A 27,255-nucleotide genomic window follows, 5' to 3' on the forward strand; every position below is an offset into this window, starting at 1 on the left:
AGCCCTTAACTTGCTCAAGGTCACACGCCTATTTTGTGGCAGAACAAAGGAAGGACTGGGTCTTCCAACTTGCAACACAGTTTCCTTTATATTGCTTTATGCTGCCTCAGAAAACCTCTGCTCACTACTGAGGATTAGAAACTAGCTTTTCATGATTGACATGAAGGATTCATTTTCAAATTCACCATGCATTACATTTCCAACACAGTGTTTACATATTCTATCCCTGCTCTTCAGAGTTGAGGACTGTAGCTGATGGAGCTTGTTATCCATGAAGGGAGTGTGTTGCGATGGAAAGAGAACAAGACTTGGAATCCAAAATACCACACTCTGGCTCTGGCTTAAAGCTTGGCAGAGTTTGCCTTGCCCTCCTCTCACTCTGCTTATCTAGAAAATATAAAACTCTGTTCTTCCTACCTCAAAATGTTCTGAGAGTATTGAATGAGAGTATAGTGATTTAGTCTTTCCAGTGGATTTAATGTATCATACAACCCTTTCATCTCTAATGCCATGGCCTGTGATGACCCATTTGTCACTTGCAAGTTAACTGTGTATGTGGCACTATGTTGAAAATAGAGAAACCAAAAGTCTCGTTGGATGCAATTTAATAGTGTTGAGAAGAACCTCCTGCTTGCAGACACCTAGCTGCACACGTGAGTTCAGAGCTTGGAAGAAAAAACATATGATTCCACAAGAGAAGTTAAGAAATCTGTGAGTGATATCTATGCCATAAGTATTTGGGAGAGATTATTATAGTGGCTGGAGACTAGAAGTTAGTCCCTCAAGGTCAACTGGCTGAATACCAGGATACTATTTAGCAGATATTGGATATGCCATAAACAGGAGCAATAAGTCTCTCAGTGAGAGATGTTACTGGTGCCCGCTCAAACAAATAGATGAGCAACGGGATGACAGTGACAGTGAAAGATTTAGTAGACTGCTAGAGAAGTTCAGCAAGAGATGGTAGGTTCGACTAAGTGTGTTTCTGTGGATATGGAACAGTGAGAGAGTTTTGAGAGATATTTAGGGAACAAAATTCACAAGATGAACTAATGCGTGGGATATTAGCGGTGAGAGAAAAGGATATATTCAAGAAGAGTTCCTAGATTCCTGCCTTATTTAAGTAGATATTGGTGGTGTGACTGAGAGTAGGATGCTGAAAACACCCAGAATTTCAGAATGAAGACGGGAAATTTAGCCTTGGACATATTATCTTTGTCAGACCATTGAATGCCAAGCAGACTCACAAAAATAGGAAGTTCAGCGATGTTCTGGACGTGTGTGTGTGTGTGTGTGTGTGTGTGTCTGTGTCTGTGTCTTTATCTGTGTATATGTACTCTTAAAGTCTGAATCCTGTTGGTTTTTGGGCTACATACAGCTGTGCTCAGAGCTTAGTGGGATATAAGAGACCATATGGAGTACCAGGAATGAAACCTGGGTGGTGAGTGCAATCCTGCCCACTGTACTCGCTCTCTGGCACTGGAAGCATGATTTTAACACAAGGTTTCTAGTCTACTGATCTCTTCATCATACTCCACCAAGTTAAAACCATTTTTTGAAAGAGGGTTTGGGAGCTTTGATGACAATTAAAATATTTTAATGAGCAGCATTTAATTTAATCTTCATAGAAATAGAATGAGGTAAGCAGAAAAGATGTCATTTTCATAGATTGAGAGAACTAATTAGATACTTATTTACAGATGCATTATATTAGGTATTTGTAATATATTTATATATAAATGCAATTTCATATATGCATGTGTGACATATTTGGAAGTTATCATATAAAGAATAACTACAGGCAGAGAAGGATAAGATAGACCATCCCCAGAAAATTCCAGAAAGAAGAGAACCAAGAAGTAAACCACATCTATAAAGAGGTAGAGGTTGAAATTAATCAAAAAATGTAAACTTGAAGCCAAAAATATTCCACTTAAATTATAGCTTTTTGTTTTCATAGTAACTTTGTTCTACAGTCTCTTAAATGTGTACTAACTGCTAAAATAAAAAATTACATCAGAGCATTTATGCATGGGTGGGGGGCCATGTTTGGAGGACCATATAGGCTGCCAGAAATTTGAACCAGAGTTCATCTCATGTGAGGAAAGCACCTTAATTCTCTGATCTCTCTGACACTCAAATCATTTTTTTTTGAGGTGTGTGTCAGGGTTCGGGAGTGGTGGATGGAGGGTACACCTGGCTGTGCAATGATATTATTCCTCATTCTGTGCTCATGGATCACTCTTGGTGGATTTGGGGGACCATCTGGGATTTCAGAATCAAACCCAGGTCAGCAGCATGCAGGACAAGCTGTATCCAGTGTATGATTCGCCAGCCCCCAGCAAAGCTTTCTTTAAGGCTTTTCCTTACACTGTGCTTTTTAACAGTTCAAAAATAAAACCAAAGCAAACCTGGAGTTTAAAACTCAAATTTAGTGAAAATCTGTCTGATGAAGATGATGAACTCCATCTCCATTATCTTTATTTGGTGGTCAGTTACCTCTGCACTTACTTTCCCTGCAAAATATCACTGATTGCAGTCTGTGTTCTAGGAAGGTAACTTCCGAGTGGTTGTTGTTGCTGTCTCTTTGGCCCCTCGTCCAGTAAATACTCCATTTTAGTGTTGAAATCTTTTCATCAGTACACCATTCTTCCTATCACTTAAAACACACACACACACACACACACACACACACAACAAACTTCAAATGAGGTAAATAAAAACAATATGTTACACTGTTTCTATTACATGCCCTTGTTACTTCCTTACAAAGAAACCTTAGTTTATCTCTTCCTCCTTGGAACAGCTAATTGGGTATTTGATGTCCCAAATATTCAGTCCTTGCTCACCTCACAGCTGTAACTAAATGTTAGCATTCTGAGAAGTTTAGGCTAAGACAGCCTGCATTTACTTAATGTGCACGCCATAGAAATGTTATGACATATAATCCCCTGAAAATCAGGTTTGTGCTTAATCTTTGAACTATGCTTACTCATAAAACATAAATATAGAATTGCTAAATTCAGCTAAAGTCTAAAACTAATTTCATTCATCAATAAGTTTTTTTTTTAATTCCCATTAAATAATTGAAAAGTCTTCTTTCAGTAGTTCTCACTTTCTGCTTCAAGTAATGAAGGCAAAAGCCAGGGAGGGGAAGTAGGATGCCACAGCCACCAAATTAAATTAGGATGAAAGCTGAAACAATCCAATTCTCTAAGCATTTTCAAAATCATACCACATGGAGTTCTTATGCAATTAGTCATTAAAATGTTCACATTTATTTATGCAATCATTTAAAACCTTGTGATATGAAGCAACATAGTCATTCTTTTTACTCAGTGGGTATATTTGGTGTCAATAAAATATGAATGGAATATGCGTTGCTTCTAAAATAATTTGCAACTGAGTCAAAGAGACTGACGTATCTGTTAATACAATGTGATGTGTGCTGCAAGAGATGTGTAGACCGAGAGCGGTGAAATCACAGCAGAGAGAATATTTAATAAGGACGTGATGGTAGGAAAGCTCCACCTGGAAGAGTTCATTTGAATCGTATTTATAGACTGAATAAGCTTTTTATCAAAATGAGGCGGAACTGTTAGTCTGGAGAAAGTAACTCCGGGCTTACTAGAACTAAACAAAGGAACTGCAGAATGACAAAAGACAGGAGCAGGGTTGGTTGTGGAGTTGTGGCACCGTGACTCACAGCAGATGAAAGGAGAAAGGTCTGAGTCACATATCCAACTCTTTAGAACTTGTGCCATACGATTATATTAGTAATTAACCATGACGAGAACCCAGCACAGTCAGCTGTGTGTAGAGTTGGCAGTTGATGTAGATATGTAGCTCTGGTAATAGAAGGACCATGAAAGAAAATAAAAGAGCTGGGAAAATCAGTAACAAAGAACTCAGCCGAGTTTTTCATATAACAATGCAGTTCTCTGTAAGTACAGAGCAGATCAGGGACCAGTTTCAGCCCTGACAGATGAAAGTCTAATTAGGGTTAGGCCTAATGTCAGTTATGCAGGAGGGTGTGCCAATAGCACCATGCTAGATTTTGTGACTCAAAGTGCATAAGCACTTACGAGAACTTAGACCAATGGATCTTAACAAAGCAGCAACATTATTATTATTATTATAATTATTATTATTATTACTATTATTATTATTGGGTTTAAGTACTTGCTTAAGTGTCTAGCTGTCATTTTTCATGAAATCTCAACCAAGTAATCCAAAGAATCAGAAAGAAATCTTATTAATGAGCCCTTCTTGATGTCTTTGTAAAGGCTCCTGGGAGCTAGTTGTCTACACCTTTTTGAAACAACAGAAAAAGACTATTTAATACTCCAAGGACATTATTATTATTATTATTATTATTATTATTATTGCTACTCTTTAGTTTTTAGATTTACCTGATGATGCTCAGGGGTTACAGTACTCAGGAATTTCTCCTGGCATTGTTCAGGGGAACACATATGATGCTGGAGATTGAACCGGGGTCGGGCGCTTGTAAGGCATGTGGCTTACCCATGGTACTATCTCTCCAGCCCCTACTCCAGATACTATACATGATTAAATTTACAGCGATTGGATTCTAGAAGGTAACAGCTTGCTTTAGTCAACACTTTCTGAACTTCATAACCCCTTCCTGTCAATTTAGAGTTGGTTGGGCAGGCTGGGGAATGTAACGCCAAGAAACTGCCTAACACTATATCGGCTGCCATAGACATTGCTCTGAGAGCTAGGGGTTGTAAAGTCTTCAGAGTCAGAGAAGAGAACTTTAATGGGAGGCAGTGGGCTTGGAGTCCTGCTGGTTTTCTAGTGTAGCCTGAGCCCATCATAGTAATTGAGCTAACTCTTTAACTTTCACTTTTCTCTGTTCTTCAGACGCTAGAATGCATTAGAGAGGAACATGGAGTAATATGATTAGAGAGGAAATCCTAATGATTAGCTGATTAAATGTGGAGATTATTGGAGAGTTTATTTGAGGGAGTTAGTGTTCATCTGTACTGGGATCAGGCGACCCCACTGTAATGAACTGTCTTTACAAATTTAGATTTGACTTACTTGTGAAAAATTGTGATGCTTTACTTTTAGCTTTTCAGCCTGACATAGGTGATAAAAGTCAACGTTCCCATCTTTTAGTCTTATAAAAGTTATTTCCCAGGAATGCATTTGTGTCACATTTGTAGATTGATGCTATGCAGTGGAACATGAAGAAGCATATTAACAGCCTGGACACAGAGTTCAGCCTTCAGAGTGGCCAGCGGCCATCACAAGCTGCTGGACTCTGCAGTGTACTCAGGGGAGTTCTCTTACTTCTTGTATTGTCACTGAAGCTGCTCCTTTATAAATACTACTATTTTCATTAGGAGAAAGGTATATTCCAACTTCTAGTTATGGCCACTCTTTTTTCTTTTAACTTAGCTCTGCAAAGAAAATTGTTCTGACAGTTTATAAAACAAAACAAAACAAAAAAGTCCTAGAGGGAGGGGAAGGACAGGAGCATCCCTCATTCAAGTCTAATTAATTTCAACTTGTTTAAATAAAAATTCAAATTCTACATTTTATTGGGTTTTCTCTTCAGATTCCAAGCTTTAAATCCTTTGTTGAAGATGTCTCTTCTCGGACTTTCGTGTATTCATTTATCTTGAGATTATGGTTTTAATTTGCCACAATAATAAAAAGTAGCAGAAACAACCAGGTATAGAAAATTCTACACTGAAGACCAGACGCAGTGCCTTCTGTTTTATGATTGTTTTATGATTTATAAGTAGTTATAGGTAGCATCTCATTTCATTCTTGTTGAAACACTTAGTAAATTGTCTGTGTGTGTGAACATGTTTGTTTGTGACTGTTTTGCTGGGGATCAAACCCAAATTACTCACATATGTAAGGAAAATGGTCCCCAACTTAGTCATATCCCTGATATTCTTTTTTTTTCTTTTTGGGTCACACCCAGTGATGCTTAGAGATTACTCCTGGCTTTGCACTCAGGAATTACTCCTGGCGGTGCTCGGGGGACCATATGGGATGCTGAGAATCGAACCTGGGTCAGTCGTGTGCAAGGCAAACGCCCTACCTTTGCTATCACTCCAGCCCCATCCCTGATATTCTTAAGGCACTGATTAGAATTAGAATAATATGGGATCATTTCAGATAAATGAAGAGACAGATTCTCCTATAACAACACACCCAGACTTAAGGATCTGGAATCGACTTTTGAGGAGAACTTACTGTGATCTGATAAACAGATTTAAGAAAGATATAGCCTTGCCTTAGAGAAAGAGACAGAGTTTAGTATGAGGCAGCGAGTGCCTGAACTATCAGTCATATTAAGTGAATATCTGCCCGGGACACACCATTTACATCCTTAGAAGAAGTTATTTGGTTTCATTTTATTGTATCAGGGCCACACCCATAATTCTCAGCAGAACATACCATCCTGGGGAATGAACCCAGCATCTTACACAGGCTAGGAATAAGTTCTATGATGTGAACTACCTCCCTAGACCAAGTTTTTGTATTTTCCCCATGGAATCTAACTTCACTCTAGCAGAAAACTAGAGTTCATATTTAAAAAGTTTCCCAAACAAAATTAAATCAAATAGCAAAATTAAAGTGTGCATGTGATATGTGATCTCATGGAAAGGCAAGAGTTATTATCTAAAAATAGTATATATATATATTTTTTTTGCATAACAGGCTGTGCTAAGGGTTTACTCCTGTCTCTGAGCAGGGAATAATCCTGGTGGGAGGCAATACTTCTGGTGGGAGTTAGGGGATTGTACATGGTACCAGGAATTGAACATGGGTTAGCTGCCTGCAAGGCAAGCACCCTACCAACTGTATCATTGCTCTGGTCATAGAAATAAAATTGTCTCTCCCTCTTTTTCATAAGAAATAAAATTCTTTTTTTCTTTTTGTTTTTGGGTCACACCTGGCAATGCACAGGGGTTACTTCTGGCTTATACACTCAGGAATTACTCCTGGCGGTGTTCAGAGGACCATATGGGATGCTGGGAATCGAACCCGGGTCGGCCATGTGCAAGGCAAACGCCCTACCCACTGTGCTATCGCTCCAGCCCCCAAGAAATAAAATCCTTAAGCAAAGAGTTGCACAGGTTAAAAAGAACCTTCTTCCTCATCAATTCGGTCTGTAGTGTGAAGCCAATGAAGATATAAATGTCTAGAATCATGTGATGTCTTAAAAAATATTTTGGTAGTGTTCTCATTTCTTAAATGTTAGCATCTATATCCAAAGTCATTGTCTTCTCTTAATATGCATTATATACCCCACCGTGAGAATAATTTGTCTAGAACCTCTGAGGTTTTTGAAATGAATTAGATGTTTGTAGATGTAGCTTGAAGAACAAGGCAAACAAGACGTGTATTGCAACACCTCATGCAGAAGCAAATGTTCTTCCCAATCACTAATTGCACTTTAACAGAACCAAGGGAGTTTCCAGTTCTTACATTGACACTTAGCATCTGCCTTTCCTACATTCTTCTCTATAATGAAGTAAACTATGTGATGCCTTTGTCAGTATTGCCTTAGCAATAGTGACAAAGACCAATTTGTGGAATAATTGAAACCCATCATTAGCTGGATGCTCACAAAATGAATCTCCCTGTCTGCATTCCAGATGTTTCTTTTTACTTTAATAGCTCTTTGTTTATCATGAGCTTTGAATTTTAAATTGTAAAATGTCAAGAGAAAAGGCTTTAGTTTGCAAGTTACTTGGGGATAGCATAACCTTGAAAACACTGGTAGAGGGGACCAGAGGGATAGTACAGCAGGTAGGACATTTGCCTTTTATGTGGCCGACCCAGGATCAATCCCGGCATCCCATATACTTCATCGATCACCTTCAGGTGTAATTCTTGCATACAGATCCAGGAGCAACCCCTAAGCATCTCTGGATGTGCCTCCACACCCCACAAAATAGAAAACAACAGTATACCTGAAACATTTTTTTTGTTTGTTTTTGGGTCATGCCTGGCAATGCACAGGGGTTCCTCCTGGCTTTGCACTCAGGAATTACTCCTGGCGGTGCTCAGGGGACCATATGGGATGCCGGGAATCGAACCCAGGTCTGCCGCGTGCAAGGCAAACGCCCTACCTGCTGTGCTATCGCTCCAGTCCCCCTGAAACAATTTTTATAGACTCTTCTAGGCTGTTTATGCCCCAGGGTAAGCATCTGAGATACTGAATTATGATACCGAATCAACCTTAAATGAATATGCCACCTTTTGGCTTATCTCTCTCTCTCTACCCTGACAGTTTAGTGCTTTGGACAGAAGTTTATTTAGCAGTATTCATGTAGAAATGATATTTTCCCCCTAACTTTTGCCTTCTAGGGAACGAGCATTGAATACAACCCAGCCTGGGTCCCTTCAGCTAACTGTGGGAAACCTGAAGCCAGAAGCCATGTATACCTTCCGGGTCGTGGCGTACAATGAGTGGGGTCCAGGGGAGAGTTCTCAACCCATCAAAGTGGCCACTCAGCCTGAATGTGAGTATGAAAGGGAAGGGGTAGGGTGTGTCACGGAGAAGATTGATTATTTTACCTGCATTGTCCTTCCATAGAACTTTTTTTTTAAATCTAGGTAACAAATGGAAAGATAGAAGATTTTTTTTTGAGACAGTGTTTTCATCTGGAAGAGTTTTAAAGATAACTTTTGGACAAAACAGTCTTTTCTCTAGGGCCGCATCTCCACAGTGCAAATGAACAATACCCGCCTAACCCTTTAGACAGTCTGCATATTTACTTCCTCAGGAAGTGACTGACTTTGTCTACCTGCCAGGGTTTATTTTAGTGGCAGCAGCAGGTTGTTGCCATCTGTCCTGATTTTTAAAGTTTTTTCCACTTGTAAAGAAGAATTTGAATGAAGAACATAACAGCAAAGGCTAAAGAGCAATAGGGCTTCCAAGGCAGGGACGCTAGCAAGCTTAAATACAGCACCACACTTGTGTCACCCAGACAGAACTCCAGAAATTGAAAGAATCTCTGTGGAGCAATTTTACAAACTTCTAATCATAATCATTATTGCTAAGCTATCAGATCACAACGTAAAGAAGCTCAGTTGTTTGGTTTTTTAGGGGAGAGTGTTATAGGACACTCCCAGCAGTGCTCAGGACTGGTTCTATGCCTTTAGGACCACTCCTGGCTGGCTCCAGGAACCAAATGTGGTGCTGGGGTTTGAACCAGGGGTGGCTGCATGCAAGGGAAGCAATTAAACCCCTCTGCTCTCTCTCTCTCTCTCTCTCTCTCTCTCTCTCTCTCTCTCTCTAGCCTCCAGCTCAATGTTATGGACCAAATTTTAATCTAGTGATTTCTATGTGTATAAAGGAACAGTCCCTAAACTGTTCACGTTTGTAACTTTTAATTTGTTTGTGTTTTTTTTTTCTACAAACCTTCAAATTACTGATGGGCTGCTTGTCCACTTAATTTTTTTAATTAATAAAAACTTATACTCTAAAAGCTAAAAAAAGTGAATGACTGCTTATAACATTGTCTAGACATCTGGTTACATCTACTCTATATTTTCAAAATTTCGAGGTGCTATTTTTTTGTATTCCTGTGTGTTTTATTTGAATTCATGTTTAACTTATAGTCATCTTATATGCTTTTTGAAGAAGGTGAAGTTGACATTAGAAATATTATTATCCATAGGTGTAATAAAATTATCTCTATATAAATTCACTTGTATTTTTAAATGAGTATGTTGGAGGAGAGAGAACAGGAGCTCTCTGTTCTGGTATCTTGCTTTATTTTTAAGAGAAACTCATTCTTTCTCTCACTTATCCAAGGCTAAATGTGTAGATGATAACAAATGGAAATAATGTGTTTTGTGTAGAGTGACGGTAGAGAATTAAAACTGTAAAATACTTAGGAATATCTGCCTCACAGAGATGATCCACCAGCATCATCATTTCAAAAGCATCATCATATTCAGGTCTCAGACTATCAGGAAATACAGACTTCTGGGGGCAACTAGCTAGATGTTTCGTGGGACTCAGCACTTCAGCGGAGTAGTTAACTGTGCTCCATGTGGAAGCTTCAACGACTTTACGAGCTGTCCACAGAAAGTTGGAGCTAGTTCTAGGTTTCCACTCCTAATAATGTTTTATTGTTCTTTGATTCAAGTCTGCACTGCACTGTAGCACTGTTGTCCTGTTGTTCATAGGTTTGCTCTAGCAGGCACCAGTAACATCTCCATTGAACAACTTGTTACTGTTTTTGGCATATCGGATACACCACAGGTAGCTTGCCAGGCTCTGCCATGCAGGTGGGATACTCTTGGTCGCTTGCCTGGCTCTCCGAGAGGGACGGAGGAATCGAACCCAAGTGGGCCGCATGCAAGGCAAACGCCCTACCTGCTGTGCTATCTTTCTGGTCAGAATCTCTGTGTTAGTGGGCTGTCAATTTCTTCATCACTTATTCTCTGTAGATATATCACTATATCACTGTATCACTTCATCCCTTTGTTCATCAATTTGCTCGAGCAGGTGCCAGTAATGTCTCCGTTAGTCTCTGTTGCATGCTAGTGTAGCCAGATGGCATATTGAGGGCTCTTTCAGGGTCAAGGGGATGTAGATATATAGAATTAATAACTTTGAAAAGTTTGGTAGTTTTAAAGATTGAGATTGAGTAAAAACAAAACAAATATATCTATGTACATATGTATATATTATTGCTTTATATTTATTGACAATACTATGGAATTTCAAGTGTTTTGCTTCTCACATATATGTAATATATGTATAATTCACTACACTCACCAACAAAGTCTCAGTGATATTGTACAACATAGATTATAGCATTATATGATACAGCATTTTAAACACATGCATAACTCAAACATATGCACATATTTAAACTGTTATGTGCTTGTTTTATGTAGATTTACAATTTATAAAGCCATAACAATTTTCCTTGAAAAAATTGCAATTATCTAGTATTTTGAATGTATGTTCATTTTTAAAAGACCCATTATCTGTATATTATTTTAATTATTTTATTTCTTAATTCTGATATTTCTAAATTTATTTGATCATACTACATTTCTATTAAAATCATATGTAGTCAGTATTACTTTCTAAAAAAACAGGTATCATAGGTTTTTTTCCTATAGATAATACAGTCATTTCTAATTATCCAGGTTAAAAAAATCAACTTTCAAAAATTTTTCTTTTTAAGTTACTTTTAAATGCCAACATTTTCAAGACAAGGAACAAGAAAGTTTTTCTTTGTTTTTATGCTAGCTTGTTTTATAAAAATATTTTCCACACCACATTTGCTGCTGTTTTTTAGTATAATCAATAAAGAATTAAAATTGAAGTTTGTGTCTCACATACAGTCTTACATTTATACAACCAAAACAATGACGTAACTGAATATATATAAACAAAGAACATTTACTTACTACATTCCTAAAATAATTTTAGGCCATCTAAGTCCATTTAGAAAAATGGATGTATGTAATGAAGTAATAACAGCCCTATGACTGTCAGAATAGCCTTAAAGAAGAAAATATTCTAAATGTGTAACAAAAAACAAAACAACTGAAGTAAGACAAGCTACAAGACAAATTGTTAAATGAAGTATAAACACTATGAATCACAGTCTCCTTGTGGGACCATTACCTGTGATAGCTGATTCATGTTACCTAGCTAATGTTTTACGTCTAAGCCATATTGTAGCTGCCTCATCAAATAAGCATTGTATTGCAAAGACAGCTGCTTCGGTCCATTGTGAAGCATGCATTGCTCCTTATTAGAGAAGTAGCTGGAAAAAATTTCATGCACAAGGTCTCAACAGGCACAGGCTTCTATAAGCATTTACTTTGCTTAAAAAATAACACGGATGAGATTAAGGCGCAAGGTCAAGCCTAAAAAATAGGTGTCTGAAAAGCACACATCACTTGATAATATTTTTTGTCTCATATGAATTGTCTTTTCTCCAGAAAATAGAAATGGAGAATCTGTCAACTTTAGAAGTATTGAATTTTTGTCTCTAGTGCTAAGAACAACAGCCTTAGGGTGCTAATCATCTTTCGGCCTTTAATAACGACACTGGTCTGTGAAATCACCTCTCTTCTCAACACTGTGTGGAGAAAGAACTCCTCCCTTAGTACAACATCCCCTATTAGCACAGTGACCTCCTTCTGTTTCATTGAGAATTGCTCTTGGTGAATTCATCTCTTACTCAGTGGATGGGTAGAAAAGAGCAATTTAGCCTCGATAGATAGTGCCTTCAGAATATCCTTTATATCCGCAAAACAGCCAATTCCTTCCATTCGTTTAAATTAAGAATATTGTGTGGCTTACTTTCTGTCTTTATTACAGACATTAGGATAAATAAATTATGTTATCATGACTAATAGGGACTAGATATATATTTGATCTTCTGTTGCTAACACAAAATGTCATTTTGGTAATTTAAAAACATTTTCATGATAAGGAACACTTCATCTTCTTCAGCCCTGTTCAATAATAAGCCAATTGCTGAGGAAGATAGAATAACCCACAGGTTCTACGTACAGTTCCTTCCCCCTTTCCTCTTCTGAACCTTTTTGTCCTTCTTAAGGCATTCTAGCACTTTTTCTCTCTCCCCTCTCTCTCCCTCACTCCCCCACAACTTTCATCCTTCTATTCCTCCTCCCTCTGGCTCCTAATAAGCTGTATTTTCTGTGTTTTTGAGGAAGAACAGTTCCATTTTATTATTTGCCTACAATATAAGAATTTAGAGGCAAGGGAGGGAAATGTATCCTCTTTTTTTCCCCAGACACAATGATCTAATCTTTTCAAAATGGATTCCTTCTGGGTATGCATTCAGTTAGCTTCTTCTTTTTTTTTTTCCTTCTGTTTTCCCAACTATGATGTAGTAATTGTACACTAGAATTACATAGCTTTTATACAAATTGAATTTCAAGTTTTTCATATATTTGAAAACATCAACTCTATTATGAAACCCATATTCTCAAGGAATAAGCGCTGATGGGAAATATGTTTGAAACATAAATAAGCTAGCAACTGTTTCTAACACCGCATTCATTTTATAGTAATCATTTAAAGAGATCAACAGTCCAAGATCCAGTTTATGAAATAATCGTTCAGAATAGAAAAGTTTGATTTATAGGAAGGTTTGTGTCCCTTGATTATATCTTGCTTTTGCTAAGCCTTTGCTCCTTTTCTTGCCTTTATGGTGTATAATTTCTCCACTGTATTATCAGCTGGATTTAAGTCCCTGCCTGCTTGTCTAATCTTTTCACACCACATGTGGAGAATTTTTGAATGGTTTATTTGTGGGACTCTAAGATGTTGTTAAGTCAGTTGAATCTTAAAGAATGTTAAAATGGACTACGTACTGACTTGAGGCTTGAATTAGAATAGGAAGCCTATTTACTCCACCACAACCCAATTATCCACAAAACCCTTTTATATTTAAGAGTTGTAAGTAATATTCTTAGTCCATTATATTCTTTGCGCTGCAAAGATGAGTGAAAGCTACCCTCAAGTTGAATGACTATAAAAAAATATTATCTTGAGGTATAAACATTTGATTTTTTCCTAAATAGATTTTTAAACCCTGAAAAAAAAATCTATGTGTTTGACTGTCATGTCAAAGAGAGATGTGTGAATATTATGTCTCTCAACGTGATGACCTATATCCTAGGATGAGTTTTTTAATCCTCAGGGTGTCAGTTTCCTCAGCTATTAATTGGCCACCTGATTTCTTCCTCCTCTTAAGGTGTGAAGATAAGACATGAGTGTATGGGAAGCACCTGAATGTTGACTGGATTGTAGTAGGCACATCAAAGAGACACTCCCATCTCTAAGAGGTTCAAATGATAATATCATTTCAACTGCCCTGCACTTACAAAGCTGAATATTATGTGACTAATCATCATTATTAAGACAAATATACTGCTTTATTGACACTGTGGAACTGGCTTGATTACTATACAATCAGATGTTTAAGGGTTTTCTAACTTCCTAATTACTCTCTCCCTATAATTTATGAGAATGTTATAGACTGATATATCCACTAATTTTACCTACCACGCACCTTTGCATCCTAACTAATATTTAAAGTCATTTGACCTATTATCCTTCGAAATGTGCCATAGCATCACTGTTCATGAATATCTGGTTGTTCAAAAGGTACAGGTAAAATTTGATCCATATTAAATGGGCAACAAAGATGTTAAATGCTATATTATTTCATCTTGATTTTATCAGTTAAACAGTAAAGTCTTTCCAATTAATTGCCTTTATTATGTGAACAATTTGTAGTTATTAACTGTCCTATCAGATAATTTAGGTGAGTGTTGGTATAACTCCAATGATGGGGTTGATTTAGGGCAGGCAAAAGTGACCAAGGTATGTGTAAATTGCTAGACATGAATAATAAACGGGAATCTACCTGTATTAGTAAAATGCAAATGCTGATATAATTTTTTTCAGTTTTTCATTACATAAATATAGTTACAGATACCAAAAATATAAAATGGGAGATAATAAAAGCTAATGGTTTGGCATCCTGAGCAATAGAAGGCTTAAATAATCTTCTTAGATTTAATAGTAAATCAGAAAGGTATCCTGACTTTTATAATAACATAAATAAATTAATGTAAAAGAATTATAGATCAATTGATAGAATTGTTTGTTTCACCAACACTAGAAGAGTACAAAGCAAATATGAGTCACCCTGAATAATTGCATTTGTCTATCCATCTAAAATGATTATTTGTACTAGATTATAGACTTGTGTGGTGAAATAAGGTAATAACTATCTATTTAAATTTAAGTATCTTTAAATAAATTTAAATTTTAATCCCTCAGGCATACTAGACACATTCCAACTATTAAATAGCAATTGAAATTTAGGTAAAATTAAAACTAAAAAGCAAATTCCTTAGACTTTTTAACTACATTTTAAGCATATATATATGTTATATGTTAAATATGTTATAAATGATTAGATGCTGTACCAGATAGCACATATAACAGTTCCCGTAATTTTTTTTGTTTTTTTTTGAGGGGGGAGTTTGTTGCTTTTTGTGTCATACCCGGCAATGCACAGGCGTCACTCCTGGCTCTGCACTCAGGAATTATTCCTGGTGGTGCTCAGGGGACCATATGGGATGCTGGGAATCAAAGCCAGGTCGGCCTCATGCAAGGCAAACGCCCTACTCGTTGTACTATTGCTCCAGCCCCATAGTTCCAGTGATGTAAAAAATTTTAGTGAACAGCATTAACTTAAACTCAATACCAATAATGATAATATGAACACGAGTCAGACACTTTTCTGACTTTCAAGGAACTAGTAGTCCAGAGGACACCATGTCAATCATAGTTGTTTAAAATGCCAAGACTGCATTGAATTAATGGAAAAAAAAATATTATTATCATTATTATTATTTTGCTTTTGGGGTCACACCCAGCACCCAGCAATGCTCAGGGGTTACTCCTAGCTCTGCACTAAGAAATTATTCCTGGCAGTGCTTGGGGAACCATCCCAGGAATGCTGGGAATCAAACCCAGGTCAGCCACTTGCAAGGCAAACTCCCTACCTGCTGCCCCGAAAAGAATTGTTTTTGGAAGACCACAGTATTTAAATATCACTATACTCTTGAGTAGTTATTTAAAGCTCATCACATACTTGGTAGTGCTCAGGGCTTACTCCTTGGCTCTGTATTCAGGGGTCACTCCTGGCGGGGCTTAGGGGTCATATGAAGTGCCAGGAATTGAACCCAGGTAACCCACAAACAAGGCCAATGCCTTATCTGCTGTATGCTGGCTTTTTACCACATAGCTTTTTAAGTTAAAAGATATCTAAATATATTTAAAAGCACAATTAAAGATGAAAGACAAAGATTACTGTTGGATTAAACAGTGCTGCTGCATAAATTTGATTTTCCTGCAAAAGTCTGTGGACTCACTGTTACTCTTTCACTTTGTACACAAAAGAACTCATATTTCCTCTTTTATAACCCAATATTAAGAGAGACTATCTACTTGGTGAGACATTTTTTAGGAAAAAATCTTATTTATTTCTCAAGAGTAAAATGAGAATGAAGTCAGAGGACATGACAGTGTCATATTAATAATTAGAATTTTGGAGGTGAGCCTATCTAACCTAAGATAAAGAGATTGCTAAGTAGATTTGTTTTGGTTTAGTTGACTAACCTGGCTATGAGCCCTTCTAGAAGTAAAAGAAGATTTTGTGTTAAACCTAATTAGAACAAAGAACTTGAACGTCCTCACAGATTCAGCTCTCATATTGGGGAGGCCAAATAAAACCTGAATACAAAGATCAAGTTATCAAAGTTTTTTTTTGTAACTCCTTTAATTCTACAGAAAACTAGTCAACATAAATAGTGAAGAATGAAGAGAAAAACAAAGTATGGTATTTTATTATTTTATTATTATATACTCTCTTAACTGGAGAGTGTTTTCATTATAATAGTTTATATATGAAGTTTATTTGCATTTACCAATATTTTATTATATGCATTTGCATATATATCCCATCTATGAATTTAATACCATGTGCATATCATATTCATGTGATACTTATATGCATTTATTGATTACTTTAGACATAAATGTCCATAAAGCAGTTTATATGAGTTTATATGCACTTACTGAGCACCAGTATGCAGTAAAGTTTATAAGGGGCTGAGGTAGAAGGTAAAATACTATGGCCTTACTCATTTGTGGAGTATAGAATAACATCACGAGGCTGACACCCATGGACAGGAGATACAAGGGCCAGGAGGATTGCCCCATAGCTGGAAGCCTGCTTCATGAGCGAAGGGGAGAAGGCAGATGGAATAGAGAAGGGATCACTAAGAAAATGATGACTGGAGGAACCAGTCGGGATGGGAAATGAGTGCCGAAAGTAGATAATGGACCAAACATGATGACCTCTCAGTGTCTGTGTTGCAAGCCATGATGCTCAAAGATAGAGAGAGTATGGGGAATATTGCCTGCCATGGAGGCAGGGGGAAGGTGGGAAAGGGGGTGTATACTGAGGATATTGGTGGTGGGAAATGTGTACTGGTGGAAGGATGGGTGCTTGATCATTGTGTGATTGTAACCCAAATATGAAAGCATGTAACTATCTCACAGTGATTCAATAAAATTAAAAAAAAAAACCTACTACGGCCTTAATTATATGAAGGAAGTTAGGATATAAGAATAGATGGCTCAAAGGGTTTTAACTGCATAATGCATGACAGAGGAGGCCTGGGTTAGATTCCTAATGTTAGACATATTTTTTATCAAATTGTATATTTAGAATATTTTTTCCTAAACCATACTTTGGAAATCAAATTCACTTTCTTCTGTATAACCTAAAGTTAGGGTTACATGATATTAATTTAGAATCAGATATCATTTAACTCATATGTGTAAACATATAGGATTTTGAATTTTAGTATTAAAAATAGTATATTTTGGAAAATATCGCATTAAAAGTTAATAGTTAATTCGATGGACTAGGACGATATCACAGTGGGTAGGGTGTTTGCCTTGCATGTGGCTGACCTGGGTTTGATTCCTCTGTCCCTCTTGGAGAAGCTGGCAAGCTACTGAGAGTATCTTGTCCACATGGTAGAGCCTGGCAAGCTACCCATGGTGTATTTGATATGCCAAAAACAGTAACAAGTCTCACAATGGAGATTTTACTGGTGCCTACTTGAGCAAATTGATAAGCAATGAATGGGATGACAGTGCTACAGTGCTACCAGTAACTTGGTATGATTCCTGTGCCTTTATATCACTGTTTTATTGATTCTCTTAATTGCAAGTAATATTCTACCTATTAGAAGTTGAGTTTGGCTAGAATTTCTGGTCACAGGTAATTGAGCAATACAAGGGAATGTCATGAGTTGAAAATAAAATATTTTTGGAGGGTGATTTCATTCAGTTACTACTTTATGTCATAACTATCAACATCCGGTTAATGGAGTCACCATTAACATTCATAGGAGAGGCCAGTGAGACAGCACATTGGCTAAGGTATTTGCCTTGTGTGCGGCAGATCTAGATTCAATTCTGGAACCCCAATTAGTAACCCCAATTAACTGGCAGAAGTGATCGCTGAGTCAGGGATCCTGAGCCAGGAATAAGCTCTGAGCACTACTAAGTGTGGCCCAAAAATAAATTTTAAAAGAATAAATTGAAAACATCTAGTGGAGATGATCATGGGTTTTATATAAGATGAAGGTCAAATAGTGGAGTTCTTAGCCCATGGTTAATTCAGATAACTGCTCCAATATCTATGTCCTAGTTCTTCCAAATGAATGAAGAGTGCAAGGTCATTAAGGCCAGTAATGAAGAAGTCAAACTGGATTTGAAGTCTGACTCTTTTCCTCTTGCCCGCCAACTGGGGTATCTATCTCTAGCTTTGCTAAACTTCAATTTCCTCACATAGAAAATGGAGATGTCTTGTAGGGGTATTGCAAAGCATAAAAGAAAATCTGTAAAGCAGTGCGGAGCAGTACATCCTTAGATGATTATTCTGAGGATTAAATGAGGTAATTAGCACAAAATACTTACTTAGCCTGCTCTCTGGCATTCTTTGTCAGCCCTCAGTAGATGCTAGCTTTTATAATTGTACATTTCTATATTTCTGGTTTCTAATTATCCTGTAGGTAATCATGTTCCCTAACATGGAACATAATTTCTTCATTTCTATCTTTGTGCTTGTGCTTTTTACACATGTTTAAAATATTCTCCTTTAGTCTATGGCAGGAGGCTCTTCTATTTCTATTTTAAGATTTTATTTAAAATTTCTGAGATCAGAAAGCCTACACTTGTTAATTCACCACATGGACCAACATTTGAGTATGCATAAATTAATTTCACTCACCCCAAGTTGGTTTGAGCTAATGTTACTCATTCATTCATTCACTCATCTCTTCATTTAGCCAACCAATGTCCATCATGCATTCCTGAGGGGTTACACACCATTTCTCAGCACTGCAAATTGAACAGTAGAAAAGACAAAGCATTTATTCCCAGGCGGCTTGTACTCCAGTGATGGAATGTCTCATAAACAAAAGTAGAGTGTGCAAAAGGATAAGCAAAGAAAAATCAGGGAAAACCTTTCTCAAGAAGTCTCTTTAAGTGGCTAAGTAAATGAATTTAGAGGGGTTCCCACAGAAATCTAGGGTGAGTTCTTTTTCGGGCAGAGCAAAGAGCAAGTGTCAAAGGAGGCGAGGCAGACCCAGAAGAGAAAGAGGAAAGGCAGAGTGGAGAGAGAGCCATTTATTGGAAAAAAAAAACTTTAAAGTTAGCTGAGCACGTATATGTGGTTGAGAAGGAATGGGGTGGGGGGAGGAGAGGGGCATCAAGGATTCTCTTATCGAAATGTTATTTAACATTGTGAAAATCGTGTGGGTTATATTTCTTTCACTTTGCTGTGAGCTCAAAGCACCCAGTACTTTGAACATAAATATAAAAGAAAATGTCACAGACTGCTGGGTCAGTGGCCAATACAATGCAGTGGCAAAGCAGAACCTTTGTTCGCAAAAGCCTGTGAGAATTCTCCTGATGTAAACTGTAACATATCTGTGCCCTACACTTCCCCAGAGAACACACCATGAGACAGGCTTGCCACGCAGCCAGGACAAATGTGTGTCAGTCATAGTGAAGTTGCCTTCATGGAAAGCCTCCAGTTCTGTCAGTCAGGTGCCATTGGATGCGCTTGAGATGAGGAAGAACTGACTGACAGGAGACCTCAGATCTGCAGCCTAACCTTCCAGCTGCCGAGATTTTTTTGAGGAAACAATCCAAAAAGCAGCCAGTTAGTGCCAAAATAAATGTTAGCCCAGAACCAGCTTGTTTTCTGATGATAGGTACTTCGCCTGTGTTCATTAAACAGAAAGTGTAATTCCAGTGGGATTTCTGATCAGTGATGGTCCAGAGACCGAGCCTGCTTCCTGCTCAGAGACTGCATCAGAATTTGACTAGCAGGAGTCTGGTGGAGGCCCGGGCGTTTGACAAAATTCAAGTTTGCTTTTCGGCTTTGAATATCAGCTCTCTTTTTCAGGCTTTCCCTCTCTGAGGGGCAACTTACATCTATACTCTATTAAAGCAGGGAACCAATAATATAAAACACTTCCTCTACAATCTGAAACATGGCATGAAATTTAAAAAGTGCCTTTGAAAGCGTTGATCCCCATCACTGAGTTTTACAGAGAATGGTTTGGGGATTCAGAGTATATAAGACCAGTTATAGGACAGCCAATGCTGACTGGCATCATGAAGCCCATTTCCCGGTCCCTAATAATCTGCTTTGTTTAGGTCAATCAGTTCTATTCGCAAACACGATTGCTTCTTTTACTAGAAAATGGTTACACTAGTTAGGCAACCAGCGAAGAGGTCTGATTTCTAGACTGAAACATTTTCTGTAATTGTCCAGAAAATATTTAGGACATCACTAACCTTTTCTGGTTCTGTTTCCTCTTATAAAACAAAATTCACAGTGTCAGCATTAGTTCCCTGGGACTTTTATGACAAAATGCTACCAAGAAAGTGATTATAAAAACAGACATTTACTCTCAAACCATTTCGACAATCAGAAGTCAGAAATTCGGGTGTTAGCAGATCTGTGCTCCTCGGAAGAGTCTGGAGAATATCCTGGCTTCCTAATATCCTGGCTTCCAGGGTGCTCCACGCTCCTGGGTGACGGGGTGCCTCCTCCAGAGTCTTCCTCAGCCCCTCTGTGCCTATGACCCTGTAACTCTTTTCATATAGTTACTTGACATGTTGTGTTTAGAGAGCACCAAATTCATTATGACTTTATCTTATTTAACTAATTGATAATAGACACTTATTATCTGGGTTCATATGAAATTTGGGGCAGTGGAAATACAATTTAATTGAGCACATAAACTGCTCTACAGGTTTTTTTTTTGTTTTTTTTTTTTGCTTTTTGGGTCACACCCAGCGATGCTCAGGGGTTACTCCTGGCTCTGCACTCAGGAATTACTCCTGGCGGTGCTTGGGGGACCATATGGGATGCCGGGGATCGAACCCGGGTCAGCCGCATGCAAGGCAAACTCCCTACCCGCTGTGCTATCGCTCTGGCCCCAACTGCTCTACAGTTTAAGCGAAATGATTCTAAATAATTTGGATGCAGACTGAATAAACTATGAAAGATATACATGTAGATAATATGTCTACATATAAGGACTTCATGTCTGTGTAGATATATTTTCACTGTCACTGTCACTGTCATCCCGTTGCTCATCGATTTTTTTGAGCAGGCACCAGTAACGTCTCTCATTGGAAGACTTATTGTTACTGTTTTTGGCATATCCAATACGCCACGGGTAGCTTGCCGGGCTCTGCCGGGCGGGCTCCATACTCTCAGTAGCTTGCTGGGCTCTCTGAGAGGGGCGCAGGAATGGAACACAGGTCGGCCTCGTGAAAGACAAAAGCCCAACTGTTGTGCTATCACTTCAGCCCAGATATATTTTATGTGTATATATTCTTACTATGTAGTTTTTAAAATAGATTTTTCTTAAAATAACATTTAGAACATAACAATACAATTATGTCCATTAAGAAGCTAGAGTTTCACATTTTAACATAATTTTAACCACTTTCCCTCAGGTCAATAATTACTAACAAATATTCTTGTGTCCTCAGTAGCCTCTATGATGTGCTTCTACTTTTTTCTTTGTTCCAGATGTTGGAACTATGCCTTGTATGCTACAGGACAGAACATTTTTATGAAATTAAGCACCCCACATAGCTTCTGTGGCCCTGAATGAATAGCCAGTAAAAGAATCAGTTAACTAAGAGAGATTGCAGAGACTGCTAGAGCTGTGACTGGCAGACTGATGTCGACCTTTAGTGGCTACCTTCCCCCCACCCTCATGAACGTCTCCTTCCAGATGATGATGGCAACACCTTGCCTTTTCCTTTAATAGCTACCACTGGAAATAATTGGAGTTTATCTCTTTAAAATATCTCTGCTTTAGGACCAGGGAGCTAGCTCAAAGTGGTGGAGTGGAGGACTTGGCATGGAAGAGGCCCCTAGCTCTTTCGTATCTGGTACTGAATGTCCCCACTCCTAGCATAGGACCCTCTGGATATAGTTGTGGTCACACACAAGCACCATGGACCCAAACAAACCCTAGAGTTGATGGAATCTGCCCCTGCTTCCCACCTTGCCTTCTGGGGAAGGCCCCTGTCAAAAGAAAGATCTTTCTACTTGTACCTATAGTTCCTGTGAAATAACTGGCTAGGAGAATTCTTGTCCAACCTGATTCATAAATATGAAAAAAATTGATTAAATAAACTTATTTTGGACATAAGCTTTGAATCTGTATAACATTTCTACTGCAATGCCCACGTGTGTTTGTGCCTGAAGCAGGGGTGGTGGGGGGTGGGTGTGGAAGGGTGTATCAACCATTCCAGAAAATGGAATAATAATTACTGAAAGTTAATAGCGTTTTAATAATTCTTTAATGAGTTACAGTTCTTCTTCATTCAGGAAGGTGCCATGCCAGTGTATTTGATAAAATCCCACATTATTGAGCCTAAGCCAGTCTGAGTGAATGATGCCCAGCTATATAAAGCGGAGCATGCTGGCACGTAATTTCTAGTCCCACTAATAAAGGACTTACTTGACCTCAGCCCTCAGTCTTTTATCTTGAGTCAGAGTCTGTATTAGTACCTTGCAGGGAAATTTCAAATATTAATATTCCTTACACTTCTCAAGGGGACTAATGGGCTTGAAATCCTGGCTAGAATCTTCGTAAAGATTCACCCAGTTCCCAGGAATGACTTGTTGCTACATAGGGTGGTAATCTTCATGGTTAAATACAGTGTTCAAGTTTTAAAATGGCAATATAATAATGGACTTAGCATGTAACATAATAATGGACTTAGCATGTAACTTAGTTTAGATTATGCCAAGAGTTTGATTAATTTTATCACTTTCAAAGGGATTTGTTCTTACAGTTGTTTTTTTTTTAAGAATTTGATGTCCTTGGAGCATTTTTTAACTCTCCTCAGAAAAAAATGGAAGTTTCTCCCATTGTGTTTCTCTTGTTTTCCTGGTACTATTGCCTGTGTGTATTAGTCAGTATGATAATTAGTCAGTATAATAGACAAGTTGCTATTGAATACATGGAATATAATTCGTATAAAGGCAGGTGTGCTGCAAGCATACAATGCATACTGACAAGATAGTACAAAAACAAGTAATAAAATATCACACCAGAGGCTTATACTGATATTCTATTGATAGCAATATAAATGACATATACTTATGTGATCTCAAAATGGGTTAATATGTAGCTATGTAGGGTTAAGTGTGACTGAAATTAGGGGTCAGAGAGATAGCTCAATGTATTGGAGGACACGCTTAGCATGCAGGAGACCCAAAGTTCAACTTCTGATACGGCAGGGCCCCTTCCCCAACTCTTGGTGTGTTCTTGTGGACTGTGAGTTCCCCTGGGCCTGAGCAGTACAGCATCACCAGCCAGAGCACTGAGTTCCTTATTCAGTGCAGAATCTTCAGGAGTTCCCAAATGAAAGCACTGCATAGGAACCTCCAAAGGAAAATTTCACAAAAATTAAGTCTATCAATTTCATTTTAACATTTTTAATCACTTGTATCACTGTCATCCTGTTGATCCTCGATTTGCTTGAGCAGACACCAGTAACATCTCCATTTGTCCCTGTCGTGTGCTAGAGTAGCCCAATGATGTCTGCTCACTCCAGGAACAGGAAGAGCCTCAAATCATTCATTCAGGGTTTTGATGAAGAAGTCTGACCATCTCATTGGTGGGCAGTCACAAATTTTAAAATATTTATAGCCACATTAATAAAGTTCCTCCACAACTGTTTTTAATGTGGCTATGAATATTTTAAAATTACAAGTGTGCATTTACGCCTCACATGAAAGATGACATGGACACCGGCGACTTCGATGAGTGGTTTCCGGTTGCCAGCCTTCCTCTTGGTGCTGTTCTGCAGTTAAGTGCCTGCAGTTCGACAAAAGAGTTATTGTTGCTAACCCATGATACTCCTGGATAAAAATTTCATTTTATAGCCATAGACATAGTAATACTCCCCAGAATACTATTATAAATAGAGCCCTTTATTTCCACATTAGCACCCTGCTGCTATTTCTCCTATTTCCACCGCTCTGTACGGTACTGTTGAGAACCACTGAGTTAGGCGTATTCCCTCAGATGTATGCATAACCAGAGGAAGTCAAGAAGATAGCCATGCTGGTGTTGAATTACATCCATGAAATACTGTGGTTAAAGTGATTCCTTCTTCAAGGTTTTTAAATGCACCCATATTTACTCATTGTCTTCTACATTTAACTTCATTTTTACCAACATCAAAATCAGCACCTTTGATCAGGAGTCAAAGGCATTTGGTTTAGTTTGGTTTGCGTGACAGACTCAGTGATACTCAGGGTTACTCCTGGCTTTGCATGGAACCACCACTCAGGGGACCCTATGGGATGTAGGTTATTGAAGCCAGTCAGCTGCAAGCAAGCCAAATGCCCTACCTGCAGTACTACTTATCCAGCCCATCAAGGCCATTTCTTTCCTATCCATGTGACGTATTATGGCACCAATGAAAAGCAAAGCAAAGGAAGTGGTCCAGGGGAAATGAAAGGAGTTTTTGGATCCAAAACAATGCATCAGTTAGTATCCCGGTGTTCAGTTTTACTTAAAGTTATTGTTCCGCTTCTGTGAGATGATATGCCACTAAACTCCATTTGTCTTCCTGCTGCTCTCTTCGAGTAAGCTCAGATCTTCCATGTAGTTAATAAACTTCTTATCTGCTGAATACTGAAAGTAAAATAAACTTAATCCTAGGGTGGTTTAGTCAGCAGATCAGGAGCCGTTTAGATGCTTTTTAGAGATAAAGGACAACTAGGTTTTCTGCCCTGGGCCATTATCAATCTTCCCCTCGTATGCACGCATGTGTAAAGGCATGAACAGTGCTTCTCAGTGATAAATGTCAGCAGAATTGCAACGTTGAATATTAATTTCAGTATACTGTCAAGGTCAGATGTGTAGCTAGGTCTATAGTTATTGAAATTTTTATTGTTGACAATGTTGTGAAATATTTATGTATTTGAGGCTCTTAAGTATGTGGAAGGAAATAAAGGGAGCAAAATTCCTCAACATGCATATGTGTTGCTCAGAAAATTAAAATGTGCCTTTCCACAGTCTGATCTGTTAATTGGGGTAATTATTTCAAGTGCCTTAAAAAAGACCAAAGTGTGGGTTTAGATGAGATAAGTTAGGTAGTAACAGAACAAGCAGACGATCACAAAATCTGGAGACCAGTTGATGTTCCTGAAAAGCAATTTGACTATATATAGAAAAGAGGAAAAAAATGCAGCAGGAATAAAAGAAGAAAATCTGTTATGAGGCCATTCACAGAAGTGGGTGTAAATTATTTTGATGGAAGACAAAAGAAGAAGGAGAAGGAGAAGGAGGAGGAGGAGGAGGAAGAAGTGGATGGAGGAGGAGGATAGGGAAGAGGAGAAGGAGGAGGGGGAGGAGGAGGAAGAGGAGGAGGTGGAGAGGAGGATGTTAGCGCAGGATGTTAGCACAGGAAAATTGAAAAATGAAAAATTGAAAAATTGAAAAATGGAATTGAAAAGATGTGCCCAGAGTTGGAGGCCCTTCATTCTCTTAATCACTTATTTGATGCTCTTGAAGGTGTTCCATGCTGCTCTCTTCCTCCTGCGCAGTTCTGGCGCCAAGTCATTCCTCATGTTGTATTCTTGTCCCAGGTACACATAGCTGCTGCATTTTCGGAGATGTTTGTTCCATTGAGAGCAAATGGAGTTTCAGGAACTAGTCTGTTTTTCATGAGCATTGTCTTGTTGAGGTTCAGCTGAATCCAACCTTTCCACACTCACTGTTGAAGTCGGCCAGCATTTGTGCCACTTGGCTAATGTTTGGCGTGATGAGAATGATGTCATCAGTGAAGCAGAGGTGGTGTAGTTGCGGACCGTCTATCTTCACTCCCATTCCTTCCCATTCCAGTCATCACATGACATTCTCAAGGGTGGCACTGATGAGTTTTGGTGAAATGGTATCGCCCTGCCTAACCCCTCTCTTTACGTCAATGATCACTTCCTTGTACAATGGTGAGATCCTGGTGGTGAATCTGTAATACAGCTCATGGAGGATTCTGATGTACTGAGTTTGAACGCCCTGTTTGGCTAGGGCTTCGATGACTGCTTCAGTCTCAACAGAATCAAAGGCCTTCTTTAAGTTGATGAATGTTAGACAGAGCAGCATCTTGAACCCTCACGAAACTTCAATGAGTTTGGTCACCGTGTGGATATGGTCGATTGTGCTGAATCCTTTTCAGAACCCGGCTTGTTCTCATGGTTTTCCTTCATCTAGTGTTCTGCCTAATCTATGCAGGATGACATAAGTGAACAACCTGTAGACGACAGACAGCAGGCAGATTGGGCCATCGTTGTCAATGTCGTGGATGTCTCCCTTCTTGTACAACAGAATGGTCCTGCTGGTTTTCCACTGGGACGGAATCTTTCATTCAGACAGGTAGCCTGTGAAGAGTCGAGCCAGTGTATTGATGAGTACTGGAGGCAGATGCTTCAGGTGTTCGGGTCTGACCTTGTCTGCCACCTAACAGCATTCTTTTTCATGCTGTTAACATTTCTCTTCTGTACTTTAGAGTATCCTCCCAACTGATCTCCCATCAACTCTTGTTGTCCTCACCACTCTTCATGGTCTTAGAGTATCAATTGCTTAAATCCATCAGTTGTTTGCTAATTCTTAGACTAAAAGATAAAATCTAGACCAGAGTGGTAGTACAGAACGGGTAAGGTGCTTGCCTTGCATGAAACTGACTCACCTTCAATTCCCAGCACCAATATGGTCCCCAGAGACTAACAGGAGTGATCCCTGAGCACAGAGTCAAGAGTAACACTTAGAACAGCTGGGTGTGACCCTAAAAGGAAACAGAAAAAAAGAAAAAGAGTAAAAGATAAAATCCATCCAAAGTGTGTTGGACCCAGGGTCTATTTACCTCTCCCAGTTCCTCCTCTTCTCTGTCTTCCTATGCCGCACCACATTAGACTAATTGCTATGGAAGTTTTCATTGTTCTTCCTGTCTATATTTACAATGCCTGTCATCCTATAAAATTTAGTTAATATTTATTGTGCATTTCTTTTGTGTCGGCTATTGTTCTAAATACTAATCTCTGCAAT

The 27,255-nt window shown here is 38.4% G+C and overlaps 1 protein-coding gene across 1 annotated transcript in view; it reads left to right on the forward strand.

Annotated features, from left to right (window-relative positions):
• The window catches only part of DCC (DCC netrin 1 receptor), a 1,194,095-nt gene that overhangs the window by 851,556 nt on the left and 315,284 nt on the right, over nt 1-27,255 (forward strand). The window contains exon 9 of the mRNA XM_055127868.1: nt 8,362-8,516. Coding sequence (XP_054983843.1) covers nt 8,362-8,516 — 155 coding nt within the window. The remainder of the gene's footprint in view (nt 1-8,361; nt 8,517-27,255) is intronic.

The sequence above is a fragment of the Sorex araneus genome, chromosome 2 (genome assembly GCF_027595985.1).
Source record: "Sorex araneus isolate mSorAra2 chromosome 2, mSorAra2.pri, whole genome shotgun sequence".
Classification (NCBI taxonomy): domain Eukaryota; kingdom Metazoa; phylum Chordata; class Mammalia; order Eulipotyphla; family Soricidae; genus Sorex; species Sorex araneus.